Source organism: Thalassophryne amazonica, chromosome 3 (assembly GCF_902500255.1).
Source record: "Thalassophryne amazonica chromosome 3, fThaAma1.1, whole genome shotgun sequence".
Lineage (NCBI taxonomy): Eukaryota > Metazoa > Chordata > Actinopteri > Batrachoidiformes > Batrachoididae > Thalassophryne > Thalassophryne amazonica.
This window is the reverse complement of record NC_047105.1, coordinates 16,877,927-16,890,096: the sequence shown is the minus strand read 5'-3', so window position 1 is coordinate 16,890,096 and position 12,170 is coordinate 16,877,927. Positions and strand designations below refer to the sequence as shown.

At 41.6% G+C, this 12,170-nt stretch overlaps 1 protein-coding gene across 2 annotated transcripts in view; it reads left to right on the top strand.

Moving 5' to 3' along the window:
* Window positions 1–12,170, top strand: part of draxin (dorsal inhibitory axon guidance protein) — a 53,642-nt gene that overhangs the window by 38,934 nt on the left and 2,538 nt on the right. The window contains exons 2-6 of one of the 2 annotated variants that reach the window (XM_034165884.1): window positions 3,186–3,682; window positions 4,307–4,524; window positions 6,659–6,764; window positions 8,972–9,058; window positions 9,477–9,566. In XM_034165884.1, the coding sequence (XP_034021775.1) occupies window positions 3,211–3,682; window positions 4,307–4,524; window positions 6,659–6,764; window positions 8,972–9,058; window positions 9,477–9,566 (973 nt within the window). In that variant the 5' untranslated portion in view covers window positions 3,186–3,210. The remainder of the gene's footprint in view (window positions 1–3,185; window positions 3,683–4,306; window positions 4,525–6,658; window positions 6,765–8,971; window positions 9,059–9,476; window positions 9,567–12,170) is intronic. The other variant, XM_034165885.1, reaches the window with a different exon arrangement.

Genomic DNA, 12,170 nt, shown 5'->3' with positions numbered 1-12,170 from the left:
GGGTGGACCACTCCTCACTCAAAGTTTGCCCACAGGCGAATGACGTAACCGACAGGCGTGAAAAAACTCACGCATGCCCACGAGGGTTCAAGCTTGTCTGATATAATCGCACGTGATTCAAATCCATATAGTTTTTGAAAAAATAAAAAGGTCCAATACTTTTCTCACAGACCTCGTAGTTGCACATTGCTGCATGGTTAATGTAGTCTCATGATGTGACACGTTACGCCACACCAGGTTCCACTCTCATGTGGTTTCCTTCTATGTAGATCATTACATGCTGAGAGCTACAGACCCATATGCAGATTCAAGCTCATACCCACACGCAGAAATAACAGGGAGTTAATCCCCTGACCCTTTGGTTATTGTGTGGCTGTGAGACCTGGATGCTTTGGTATTTGGGTTCTTGAGGGTAGAAATGTTGTTGGGGTCATTCTGAAGGAAAAATATATTGTTTGTTAGCGTTTAAGTGAGGGTCTGACAGGGTGATGAGTGTGAAGTTGGAAATTGAAGAGGTGCATATGCCCCACAGGTAGGTTGTGAGATGAAGAGAGATTTCTGGAGTGAGTTGGATGAGTTGGCAGATGGAAAGTAAGCTCCAACATTTTGGCCATGTGTTGTATTTCTCTAAGCATGATCCAGTTCGTAGGTGCCTCAGTGATAGGGACCCTAGCAACTGGAAAAGGCCAAGGGGATGACCAAGTTCCGCCTGTGTGAGGTGGAGTTGAACCACTTGCTTGCCTGGGTGGTTGCCATCCAGGATCCAGTGGATGTGACAATGCAAGGCACCAGGTTTGCTCCCAGACCTGAGCTGACTCTTTGGTCACTCTTTAAATCCATCCAATAGTTCGACAAAGTGGTAGCAATACTGCTTGGTTCACCAGGATGTACTTTATTTATATGAGCACTGAACAGAACAGCGCCTTGCATGTCAGCAGCCTGACATCTAGGTGTATGTGAGACATTATTCTAAAGCACTTTGAGTGTCTGATGCAGATGGAAAGCGCTATATAAATGCAGTCCATTTACCATCTGTTTGTCAGTCTACCATGGATTGACAGAACCTCAAGTTTATATGAAGTGTTTATTATGGTATATAAAACATAACCATGTGGTAGCACGTATGTGATGTGGAAATAAATGTACTGCATTTATATAGCACTTTTCCATCTGCATCAGGCGCTCAAAGCGCTTTACAATTACGCCTCACATTCACCCATTCACACAAACACACTCATATCAGGGTGCTGCCATGCATACACACCGGGAGCAACTCAGGGATTAAGGACCTTGCCCAAGGGCCCTTAGTGATTCTTCTGGTCCGGCTGGGATTTGAGCCAAGGATCCTCTGGTCTCAAGTCCAGTGCTTAACCACTAGACCATCACCTCCCCGAAAAATATTATTATTTATGTATGTGTGTATACTGTATATATAATTTACATTTATTTATTTTGTTAAAAAATTTGGTCCTTAATTGATTTGGACTCTCTAAAGGAAAATGAATAAAACATTTGACAATATGTGCTCTCCAACCTTAGAGGCCATGGATCAACTTTATTTCCTTTCTGCTGCCCCTTTTAGGTAGCTTGATTTCAGCACAATTGAACTATAACTGTGATGTGAATACAAAATAGCTCCAGAATAGGCTTCGGATCATTTTCAGCCTGTTGGTACTTAATCATTTTTAGATATACAGGGTGTCCCGCCAAGAAAGTGCCACAAAAATAAAGCCATAGAAAATCTATACATCTTTGGATACTGATATGTCATATGTCATCTTAAAGCATATCTCAGGGAATTCATTTCTGATTTCACCTCAGTTTGTAAGCGTTTTGGCTCTCACAGAATGTGCTCAATACGTGCACCGCGGCTCCTCTGGTTCGGTCAGATCTCCCTTTGTTGACATTGTAAACAGTTCTGTCAGTTTGAAACTTCTTTGCAGTCCTCCGTATCCTCTTTCTGTCTGGAGCTTTTCTAACTGCAAAATGACATTGATATTGTCTTTGGGTTTGCACGGTCGATTTGGTCTCAAAGTAGAATTCTACCAGTTTCTCTTTTTGCTCGATTGTAAGCAGCATCCTCATTGGAACGTCTCAAACTACATCAGAAGAAATTCCTCACATATATCTTGATGTCTGGGGAAAAATAAAGAAAAACAGAATTCAGATTAGCTGTTGCATGTATTGGGCAGCACGGTCTCGTTAGAGGGAGGGCGCTAAAGAGGTCAAATACGACGCATATGACATCTTTTCTCTACTTCCAGGGACACAAACGCGGCACGGAGTTTTTGGGCAAATTACACGCAAACAATGTGAAAGTGCAAATAAAAAGTGATGATGCAGTGGGAAAGTGGACATGTGTTGCGGTTTGTTTATGACGTGTCGAGGCGATTGTGCACAGCTACCCTGATTATTTGTGTAGGCTACCACTTACCTACACGACATCTCCCATTTACCTCATCTTCCCTTCTCCACTGGGAACTGAAAAAAAAAACTGCAGTTTTCGCGACTGCTTTGGTGATTGCAGCCGAAAACGAAACAGTCCGCCATTTTCCCGTTGGAACTGATGCTGTTTGTAGGGAGAGACTAATCCCCGGGTGGAGTGTGGGAGTGTCAGCACAAACCATTCAGAGGATCAGGGTTTCAGCAGAAACCATCTTAAACCAGCACGTCTTAAACAGGCAGGTCCGCTAGGTGGCAGTGAGTATACTTTTCAGTTTACCAAGCCAGGGCGAATTGTTTGTGCTGAAACTCCCACACTCCACCCGGGATTCTCTGCTATGTTGGCGATGGTTGTCCCCAGATGTGGTCAAATCCTGCAATGTCACGCAGGGGTTCAAACAAGGCTGCGCTGCCCTATTAGAGACAAATGATTTTTGGGACACCCTGCAGATGATGCAGCTGTCAGATGTTGCCTGCAGGTCCTGAAATCTGAAGATCTTCTAAAATCAAACTGTAGAATGAATTTTACGATGTAATTTTGCTCTCCTTGAGTATGGAGCAACAATTTTATGTCTTTGCAAAACATTTCCATGTTTCTTTACTCTTCGGTGTCATCAGATGCTTTTGTGTCTGGATGTTATTTCAGCCACTCTACCTGTTTCTTTTTTGTTTTTTCTCTCTTGGGGAATTTCTTGGAGATGTACCACTATAAAATAGTTAAAGTATGAATTGTCTCTTCCCAGCAGGTTGCACTGTGCCCGCCAGACAATGGCTCTCTGGAGTCTGCTCCTGGTGTCCCTGTTTGCCACCCTGGCACTGTCACACAGGTCTGACACCGGGACCTCCCACAGCAAGAGAAGACAGACCTCAGCAGGTGGCAGCAACGCCCTGCAGTACCATCAAGATTTTCCTGGTCACGACTACAACCGGGACCGTGGTGTACACAAAAGGCAGGGGTCTCGGGTGGCCAAAGACAGAGCTGGGCTGCCTTCCCACCAACCCTTGCATTCCCTGGCCTGGCCTGAGAATGATGGCACAGGCCTGGAGGGCCTGAGCCCCGTAAGACTAGAAATGGGTCCTTTCCAGGACCGGGATAAAGTTCATTTGAGGAACCCATCCCAGGTCCGGGATAACCACCTTCTTGGGACACGCAAAGGGAGAGGGCATGGACATGGGAATGGGCATCAATTTGAGCACCGGCGTCAAGGGAGCAGGCGTAACAAGAGGCGGCACGGAAAAGGTGAGATTTCAGAGGGTACAGATGTGCACCGAGCTTTGAGAAAACAAAAATAATTGAAACAAACAAATAAATAATTAAAAAATCTCAAACTAAAGATCAGTTTTTATCTATCATCCCAAATAGGTGTTGGGGGGGGGTGTTGTCATGGGTAGCAGCCGGACAGCCAGGTGCTGCTGATACAGACATTTTCCATCCCAGTCTCACGGCATGTCGTGATTCAGCAGCACGAAATGTGTGAGAGAGGAAGATACAGAGTACAGGGTGAGATGGAAACGATTGATCTCCTGTGGCGACCCCTAACAGGAACAGCCGAAAGACGAAGAAGCTTCAATGGGTCAAGGGTACTGTTATGACAGTACCCTTGACCCTGCTGGACAGCAAGGTGGACAATGTACAGAGATGATGTCCAGGCTAGTTATGAGTAGATTTTATGACAAACTTTGAAATATCTTTTTCCCACCCTTTGTACTAATATGTTTTAGTATCAGGTTCAGGGGGATCTAGTGTCATGGATACCCACCTTTAAGGTTTTTGTTGTCATTTTGTGGCTTATAAGGAGACGACAATCATTTCAGCAAGTTTGTAAGATTGACAGAATTCTCTTTCGCCGTCTTCACTTTTCAGGGTTCCATCCAGAGCCAGAGCTCAGCTATACACTGAAGGACAGGGATCCGTTCGAAGACCTTCCCTCCTCTTTCGCCGACTCCCTCTCTCGTAGTGTGACCCCGCCCAGTGACCTCTCATCCCCCATCATTGCAGTCTTTGGCTCCGGCTCTTCTGTGGTTACCACGGTGATAAATGATCATCCCCCAACACTGCCGGCAGCTTCCACTAAACCCCAGGTAACCCTCACAAAACCCGGGCGCTTATCAAGGGCCGTGTCTGTTGTGCCTCAGTGTGGCTCCAGTGAGCAGAGTGAAAATGTGTCCCATTAGTGCTTTCATGCCTCAGAAAATCTTAAATCTGCTTGAAAGTGATGCTAATATTAAGTGTATATGGATTTTTTTCTTCTTTTTTAATCATCCCCGTTTATGAGGATATCCGTGGGTGTGTCCGACTCCCCTAAACCATATCTTTTTCTATGACCTAAGGATTGTGTTCCATCAATAAACCAAAGAAAATAATCTTCCCTCACTTTAAAAAGAAGATAAATTTTCCAAGTAAGAGTGATATTTACGTAACATTTAGATTCGAAGCGACTTTAGAGTAAATGATAGTGGCTCTGCGGGATTCTTCTTCTGCTCTAATTGCTTGACGTTTGTGGACTTGGACCATCAGTCTGCTTGGTATTCAGTTTAGAGGATGTAATCCCAGAAGACTCTCTTTACTCTGTCAGCAGTCAAATATTATTGAAGGAAAAATGTGTTTGCCTTATTTGATCCTCTGGAGCAGGGGCTGGGTGCTCTGCGAGGGTTTTTAATTAATCTTCGATCTTCCGCTGATGGCAAAATGATTCGCCAAGCGCTATTTGGTAGCTCACTGCAATTAATCTAATTGATATTTCCTCATAGGCCTACTTCCAAAGGGTGAAACAAACAAATACGGATCTATTTCCAAGAAAAGCTATATTTTTATTACCCTGCATGTCAGTGAAGCGGCAATAGTTGGATAGTTTTCACTGATGTGTGTATCTGTCTGTCTGTTTGCCTGTGGACAAGATACCTCAAAAACACCTGGAAGAATTTCCTTCAGACTTGGTGGGAATGTTATTTAGATAAAATTGAATATAGATAATAAATAGATACATTCATTTATAATTGTGGGATGAACAAATACGGTGGCAAACTCTTTAAAAAGAGTAACAGTGTATGATTACTCACTCCATCACTCATCTTCAACCGCTTATCTGGGATCGGGTCGTGGGTGTAGTACTAGGGGAGCTATGACCACTACCTTTGCACCCCCCTCCCCCCCCAGGACTAAACCAAACCAACTTTTTTGGGTTCCTTAGATGACCCCAAAACACAATCAGGATGTTCCCAAAAATAAAAACTGGGCTCAAGCCAGTTATCCAAGATGGCTGCCAAAATAGGGTTTTTTCACTAAAATACCAATGATTTCTGGCATTATTAAGTCTATTGTTTGTTCCTACTATGTATTTTAATAATACGGGTCGATTGGTGGCCATTTTGGATGCCATTTTGAATCTTAAACCCATGAATGAATTTAGTTTAGGCACAAATGAGTTTGCTGTGACCTGCAATGGTCTTCCCATTGAATCTCTGTGACATTTACATTGTTTATATGTTGTGTAAAGGTGTTTTAGTGAAAGAAAAAAAAAAAAACTATTTTGGTGGCCATCTTGGATAACTGGCTTGAGGCCAGTTTTTATTTTTGGGAACATCCTGATTGTGTTTTGGGGTCATCGAAGGAACCTAAAACAGTTGGTTTGGTTTAGTCCTGGGGGGGGAGTGCAAAGGTAGTGGTCGTAGCTCCCCTAGTATAGGATTACTGCAAAAAGTAAAGTAACATTTAAAAATAAAAATGACTCATGAACAATGACATAGTAGATGGTGCGTGGTGTCAAAATCATTGTTAAACAATCTGTAACTGTGATAAACTTTACACTTGCTTACATCAGTACATTTGCAACACAACTGTGATATATTTGTGTCAAAGTTAGTGATTCCCCCCGTCACCAGTCGATTGAATTTCAGGCTCTGTTATTGTTTCTGTGAAGACTTTTTGTCACAAAGCGACAGAACACTTTGTGAATCCACCGTCTTCCTCTATGGAAATTAGTCAATTAATTGATTTGCAAATCTGAAAAAAATGGCACCTACTTTGATAACCAAAGAATGGATTTTAGTCTTTTATAATGCAGAGATGCCAAGTTTAACTGGCACCTCATACATGTAATTATTTTCCCCTTTGTTCCATTTTTATCACTGTACCTACTGATGTAAGCAGTGCTATGTGTGCGTGCATATCAGTCAGTGTGTAATGTTTCCTGTCAAGTCTTTTTTTCTTTTTCAGAGAGGACAAGGAGAGGTGATGCCAACTTTGGATATGGCACTTTTTGATTGGACAGATTATGAAGACATGAAACCAGTGGACTCCTGGCCAACCTCTAGGAAGAAAAGTTAGTATTTACAGTTACAGTCGGAACATATACTCATCATGGGAATGAATGTCATGGTAATTTTGAGCTTTTAATGATGTCTTTGAACTGTTCATTTGCCACAGTGGAATGTGTGTACAGAGTACATTACTAATAACCATCAAAAAAACGAGACTTGGGTTCACAAGTTTGAATCCATTTTGGATCTTCTCTAATCCACACAGTGTCAAAATTATATGTGCAGCCCCACTAATATTTGGTTAAATATCCCTTTTTGTAGCTATCAACAACTTCTGGTAGGATGTTTGACCACTCTTCTTGGCAGAATTGGTAGAGTTCATTTAAATTGATGGTTTCCCGGCACAGACTTGGATTTTCAGCATAGCCCACAAATCTTCAATAGGGTTGGAGACAGGGCCTTTGGGAAGGCCATTCCAGAAGCTTAATGTTGGCTTGCTTGATCCAGCCCCCAACCTGTTTTGATGTGTGTTTGGGAGGTGACATTGAAGAATTTGGAGGTAGTCCTCCTTCATTATTCTATCTACTTTCTGGAGTGCACCAATACCACTGGCAGCAGAAAAGCCCCAGAGCATGATGCCACCACCATCATGCTTGACAGTTGATTCAGTGGTCTTTGGTTTGAAAGCCTCACCTTTACTCCTCCAAATGTACCTCTTGTCACTGTGGCCAAATAGGTCAGTCTTTGCCTCGTCTGACCATAAAACCTTGTCCATGCGGGCAGCTGCAAATTTCAGACTAACTTGAAGGTATCTATTTTGGAGCAGAGGCTTCTTTCCTCATCTGCACCCTGTCAGTCCATAGCGACGTAAAACTTGCTTCACCATGGAAGGTGATGCTGGCTTTCCAGCAGTTTGTAGTTCATGGTAAGCCTGAGCCATGGTGGTTCCTGGGTTCAAAGACATCATTCAAAGCCCAAAATTACAATGACATTCATGCCCAAAATAGGTGTATGTAATTGTTCAACCACAATTGTAGGTAGAACTCTGCTACATCTACTTTAGTAAAATTGAAGAAGGACCTTGGATCAGTGGCAAAGGATTTGATTATGAAGCCAGACACTTTCACCTCTACCTGCTCAACCTCTTGCACCACCTTCTGACTCAACAGAGATGTGATGTTCTACACTCATAGGTCTAAAGGCAAAGATCAACACCATAATGCCCCTGCCACAATCTGTCACCTGCTTACATTTTTCATGTCCCCGACCTCCATACTTGTGGAAGATGGGTCAACAAGGACACATTTCCTTATTGTCACTTTGTGTGCTCGACCCCATAGAACAATACCCCTAATAGTCACTTCCCAATAATTTTCCACTTCAGGTTTTGTTGTAATGGCATGAAGTTGGACTTTCTGGTGACTGTGGCAGAGAAGAGAACACTAGACAAACTGCTGGACATTCACTTTGGACTTTGACACTTGTTAAGATGCTGATTTCAGTCATTTCTTTGATTTTATCTTATTGTTTTTATCATATCGTTGGACATTATGGACAATACCAGTCACCCTCTGCACACCGTCATCAGCAACCAGAAGAACCTCTTCAGCCAGAGACTGCTCCTTCCCAAGTGAAGGACCAATAGACTGAAAAACTCCTTTTTCCCTCAGGGCATCACACTTAACTCCTCACCCGAAGGGAGGAGGAGTAACAGGAAGACAGGGGACAGGAAGGAGAGGAACAGTAGTAGCTAGCAGTATTTATATTTACATTTTACATTTACATTGTCTTTTACTTCTACTTTTGATACTGTGTGCTGCTATACAATGCTGCTAGGACCTCAGTTTCCTTGAGGGAGTCTTCCCAAGGGATTAATAAAATCTAATCTAGTGGTGCATCTCCGTTTTCTTAATCTGGTTGGTGTGTCTGCAAGAAGGTAGTGCCAGTGGATAGGAGTCTAAAATTCCCTGAGAGTGGTACCTCATCTCAGACTAATGCCCCTTGGAAGTTTCTGCAGATGGATGCCTCAAAACTAACCTCCGAGTGCCTTCTGATTTACTGAAGGAAACTACAATAGTGATCTTCTAATTCACACCAAGTCACTGAATGTTTGTGTTACTGCTTCATCTTTATATCTACGCTTTAGGATTTGATAACATTCATTTACAAACCCAACAGCTGTACAAATACATGCTGGGTTTTCAGGACTAACCCACCCTTACAAAGCTGAGGTTAAATCTCTTGTGTTTAATTATGTGTCTTCCTGCAGACAAGAGGCGGAGTAAAAACCTCAGCAGTGGAAATGTAACTGCAGATGCGATTGAGCCATGTGACCATCACCTGGACTGCCTTCCAGGTTAGTAAAGATCAGCTTCTCAAGTGCTTCAGTCAGAGTATGAGGGTATCTGTTGATCAGCATCTGTACTGTATAACAGTTTTGTGTGCTGTGTAGTACTGCGTGTAAGATATGTTTTTGTCTGCCTTTGTATGTCACTTTCTGTTTGTGTTTCATATCACCCCATTTCTGGCTACATCTTTCTTTCTTTCTTTCTTTCTTTGTCTTTTGGTCATTACTTCCCCATCTGTGTTTGTTTCTTTATTTGTCGAAGGAAAAAGTATTTGTTTTATCAATCTGAGCTTTTGATTTGGGACTCTTGAATCTGGAGTTGACTACGAAACCATGACAGAACAAATTTGATTTTGTTTGGGTTTGATTTTGAAGAGTGCGAGTGGACCGTTCTGCTGCTTAACAGTGCGTAATTCCTCTGCTGAAGGTTCTTGCTGTGACCTGAGACAACACGAGTGTAAAGTTCACAACCGAGGACTCAACAACAAGTGCTATGATGACTGCATGTGTGAGGAAGGTGAGTGAGGAGAAAATCATGTCATGTAATGATTAACAGATGTCCCAAGTGTGGTCACAATCAGTGGTCATAGATGTTCAGATGTTCATAATGATAAAGCAAAGGATCATCTGCAAAAACTCAGATGTGCTTTTTTTTTTTTTTTTTTTTTTTTTTTTTTTTTTTTTTTTTTAAGACTTAAAAAAATCTTTCAATTTCACCTCTGCCTGGTTGGATGTTTTACTTCATGTCAGCTGGTTTTGGTCTGAATCGGTTCAGGTGGTGACATCGGGATTTCTAATCTGTGTTTACGAAAAGTTTCATAAAACATTGTCGAGTGCTGGGATATATGCCAAGGAAAACCTTGAAGGGCATTATTGGCCATTTCTTATGAAAAGAGTCTTTGACCTCAAATTAAACTGGAAATGTGTGATAAGCTGACAAACAAGCCTGTTTCATTCATTTTCTAGACCCACTCACACCAATCAAGGATCATGGGTGTAAGTGGGTAACCCTAACTTCTAATTCACGTGTGGTGAGTCATAGAGAGAAAGAAAACATACAAAGTTCTTTCTGTGAGGTGTGTGGAGTTGTGACTGTTGCATTTGTGTCTTACACTGTAACTGCTGTTGAATAATCAGAAATGACTTTATTTGGTGCCTGATGCTTTTCTGTGCGTCCATCCATCCATCATCCACGAATCATCCAGCAGGTGGCAGACACATCAATGAGATATAACACAGGCTCGATTAGCTTGCTTTTTCAGTTGATCTGGGGCATCAAAGTTCAGAAGATGTGTAGGAGTTTTTTTCCTCATTATATGCCCTCTTAATTTGGTGGTTTACAAGATAGTTACATTTTCTGCTGTTTTTGAGTTATGTTAATAACCTTGAGGCGATGGACTCTTATCAATCTATCGTATACATTTTTATGAATGGATTGATAATGTCTATTCATTCACTGACTGCATTTTGGTGCAGCAGATAAGAGTATATTTAGAGCAGTTGTTACCCGGATGGTGTACAGATCGCACAGGACTTAAATAATGTTGGATGAATGATCGGGCTAGGTGTAGGGGTAAATTTACCATGAACCTAGTTGTATCCCATATTTCAATGTGCTTAAGATAATTTTAAGGTGGTAAAAGGATAAACCCTCGGCCTTAAATATTGTCAGTTTCAAGATTATAAAGAGTCAATATATATACATTGATACATCTATGACCTTTAGTTTTTAAAAATGGCAAATGTGAGACCATTGTCATCAAACTTGGAGACAGACTGGAGTAAATGTTGCCTTTGTCAGATTGATAAAGATGAAGATCTTAAATCTCCACCAACCCGTTATCAAACGGACAGAGCTAATGATGGGTACGTTATGCTTGCAAGAAATATTCCTCTTTTTAATGCGATTCATCAGATGCCAATCAAACTAGACCCCAATTGGTTAGATCAAGGTAGTGGCATAGAAGGAACACTAAGGAAAAACAATGCTAAATATCACCAAAGCTGTAGACTTTCATTTAGCAATAGGAAGCTTGAAAGGGCACGCAAACGATCTGCTGCTACAAATATTTCCGATGATGCCCATAGTGTACCTACAAAAAGTAGACGGAGCTCTCTTGAAGACAGTATGTTTCTTGTGTGAAAAAGAGGCTCCAAAATCTGAACTTCGGCATGTTATGACGATGTATTTAGATAAGCAAGTTTTGACGAGTTTCTAAAAGGTCTTGAAGAGGGACAAGACTGTAAGTTTTATCATCCAATAAAGAGGAACAATATTGGTTTCTTTCGTCAAAAGCCAGAAGCATCCTCAAAAGATCTGAAACAGAATATTAAAGATGACTGTCACTTGTTTTCTAAATTGTTTATTTCATGCCAGTCACGAGAGTGTGATTTAAACAATTTTTTTCAAGCATGAAAATCAATCTTCACTGGCATCTCTTAGTGACAATGGCAGACTGCATCCAAGTCAAAAATCTCAACTGGCACAGATTCTTGAGGACAAAGTCACACTTGCAGAGAAACAACCTGGTGCTGAAGTAATAATTATCGATGGGTCAGCTTTAGTCAATTCCACCCATTCAAAGATTTCCAAGACCTTTGAAAAGTATGCTACTCTGGGGTTTGTTCCAAAAGTTCAATCCTACTGCTCAAAATGTTCTAGAATCGAGCTGGTGTTTGATGTCTACAAATCAAGCAGTTTAAAGGCTGAGACGAGGACAAAACGAGGGTTTGGAGGAAGGCGAAGGGTATCAGAAAAAGGTAACATTCCAAAAAATTGGCAGAATTTCATGAGACAATACGAACAAAACAGAACTGTTCAACTTTCTAGCTACGAAAGTGAGTGAACTTTGCACAACAAATGTTGTTTATGTTACAAGAGAAGACAGTGTTTGCAACAGGCCAGTAAATCTTGAAGGTCTCTCAAAATGTAATCACGAGGAAGCACATATGCGACTTTTTGTACATGCCAGACATGCTGCAGCAGAAGGAAGAAAATTCATCATGATTAAAGCTAATGACACAGATGTTTTGGTTATCGGCGTGAATGTCTTGCCTGATCTTATCAACATAGGACTACAATCACTTTGGATAGAGTTTGGTCAAGGAAAGAGTTTAAGAT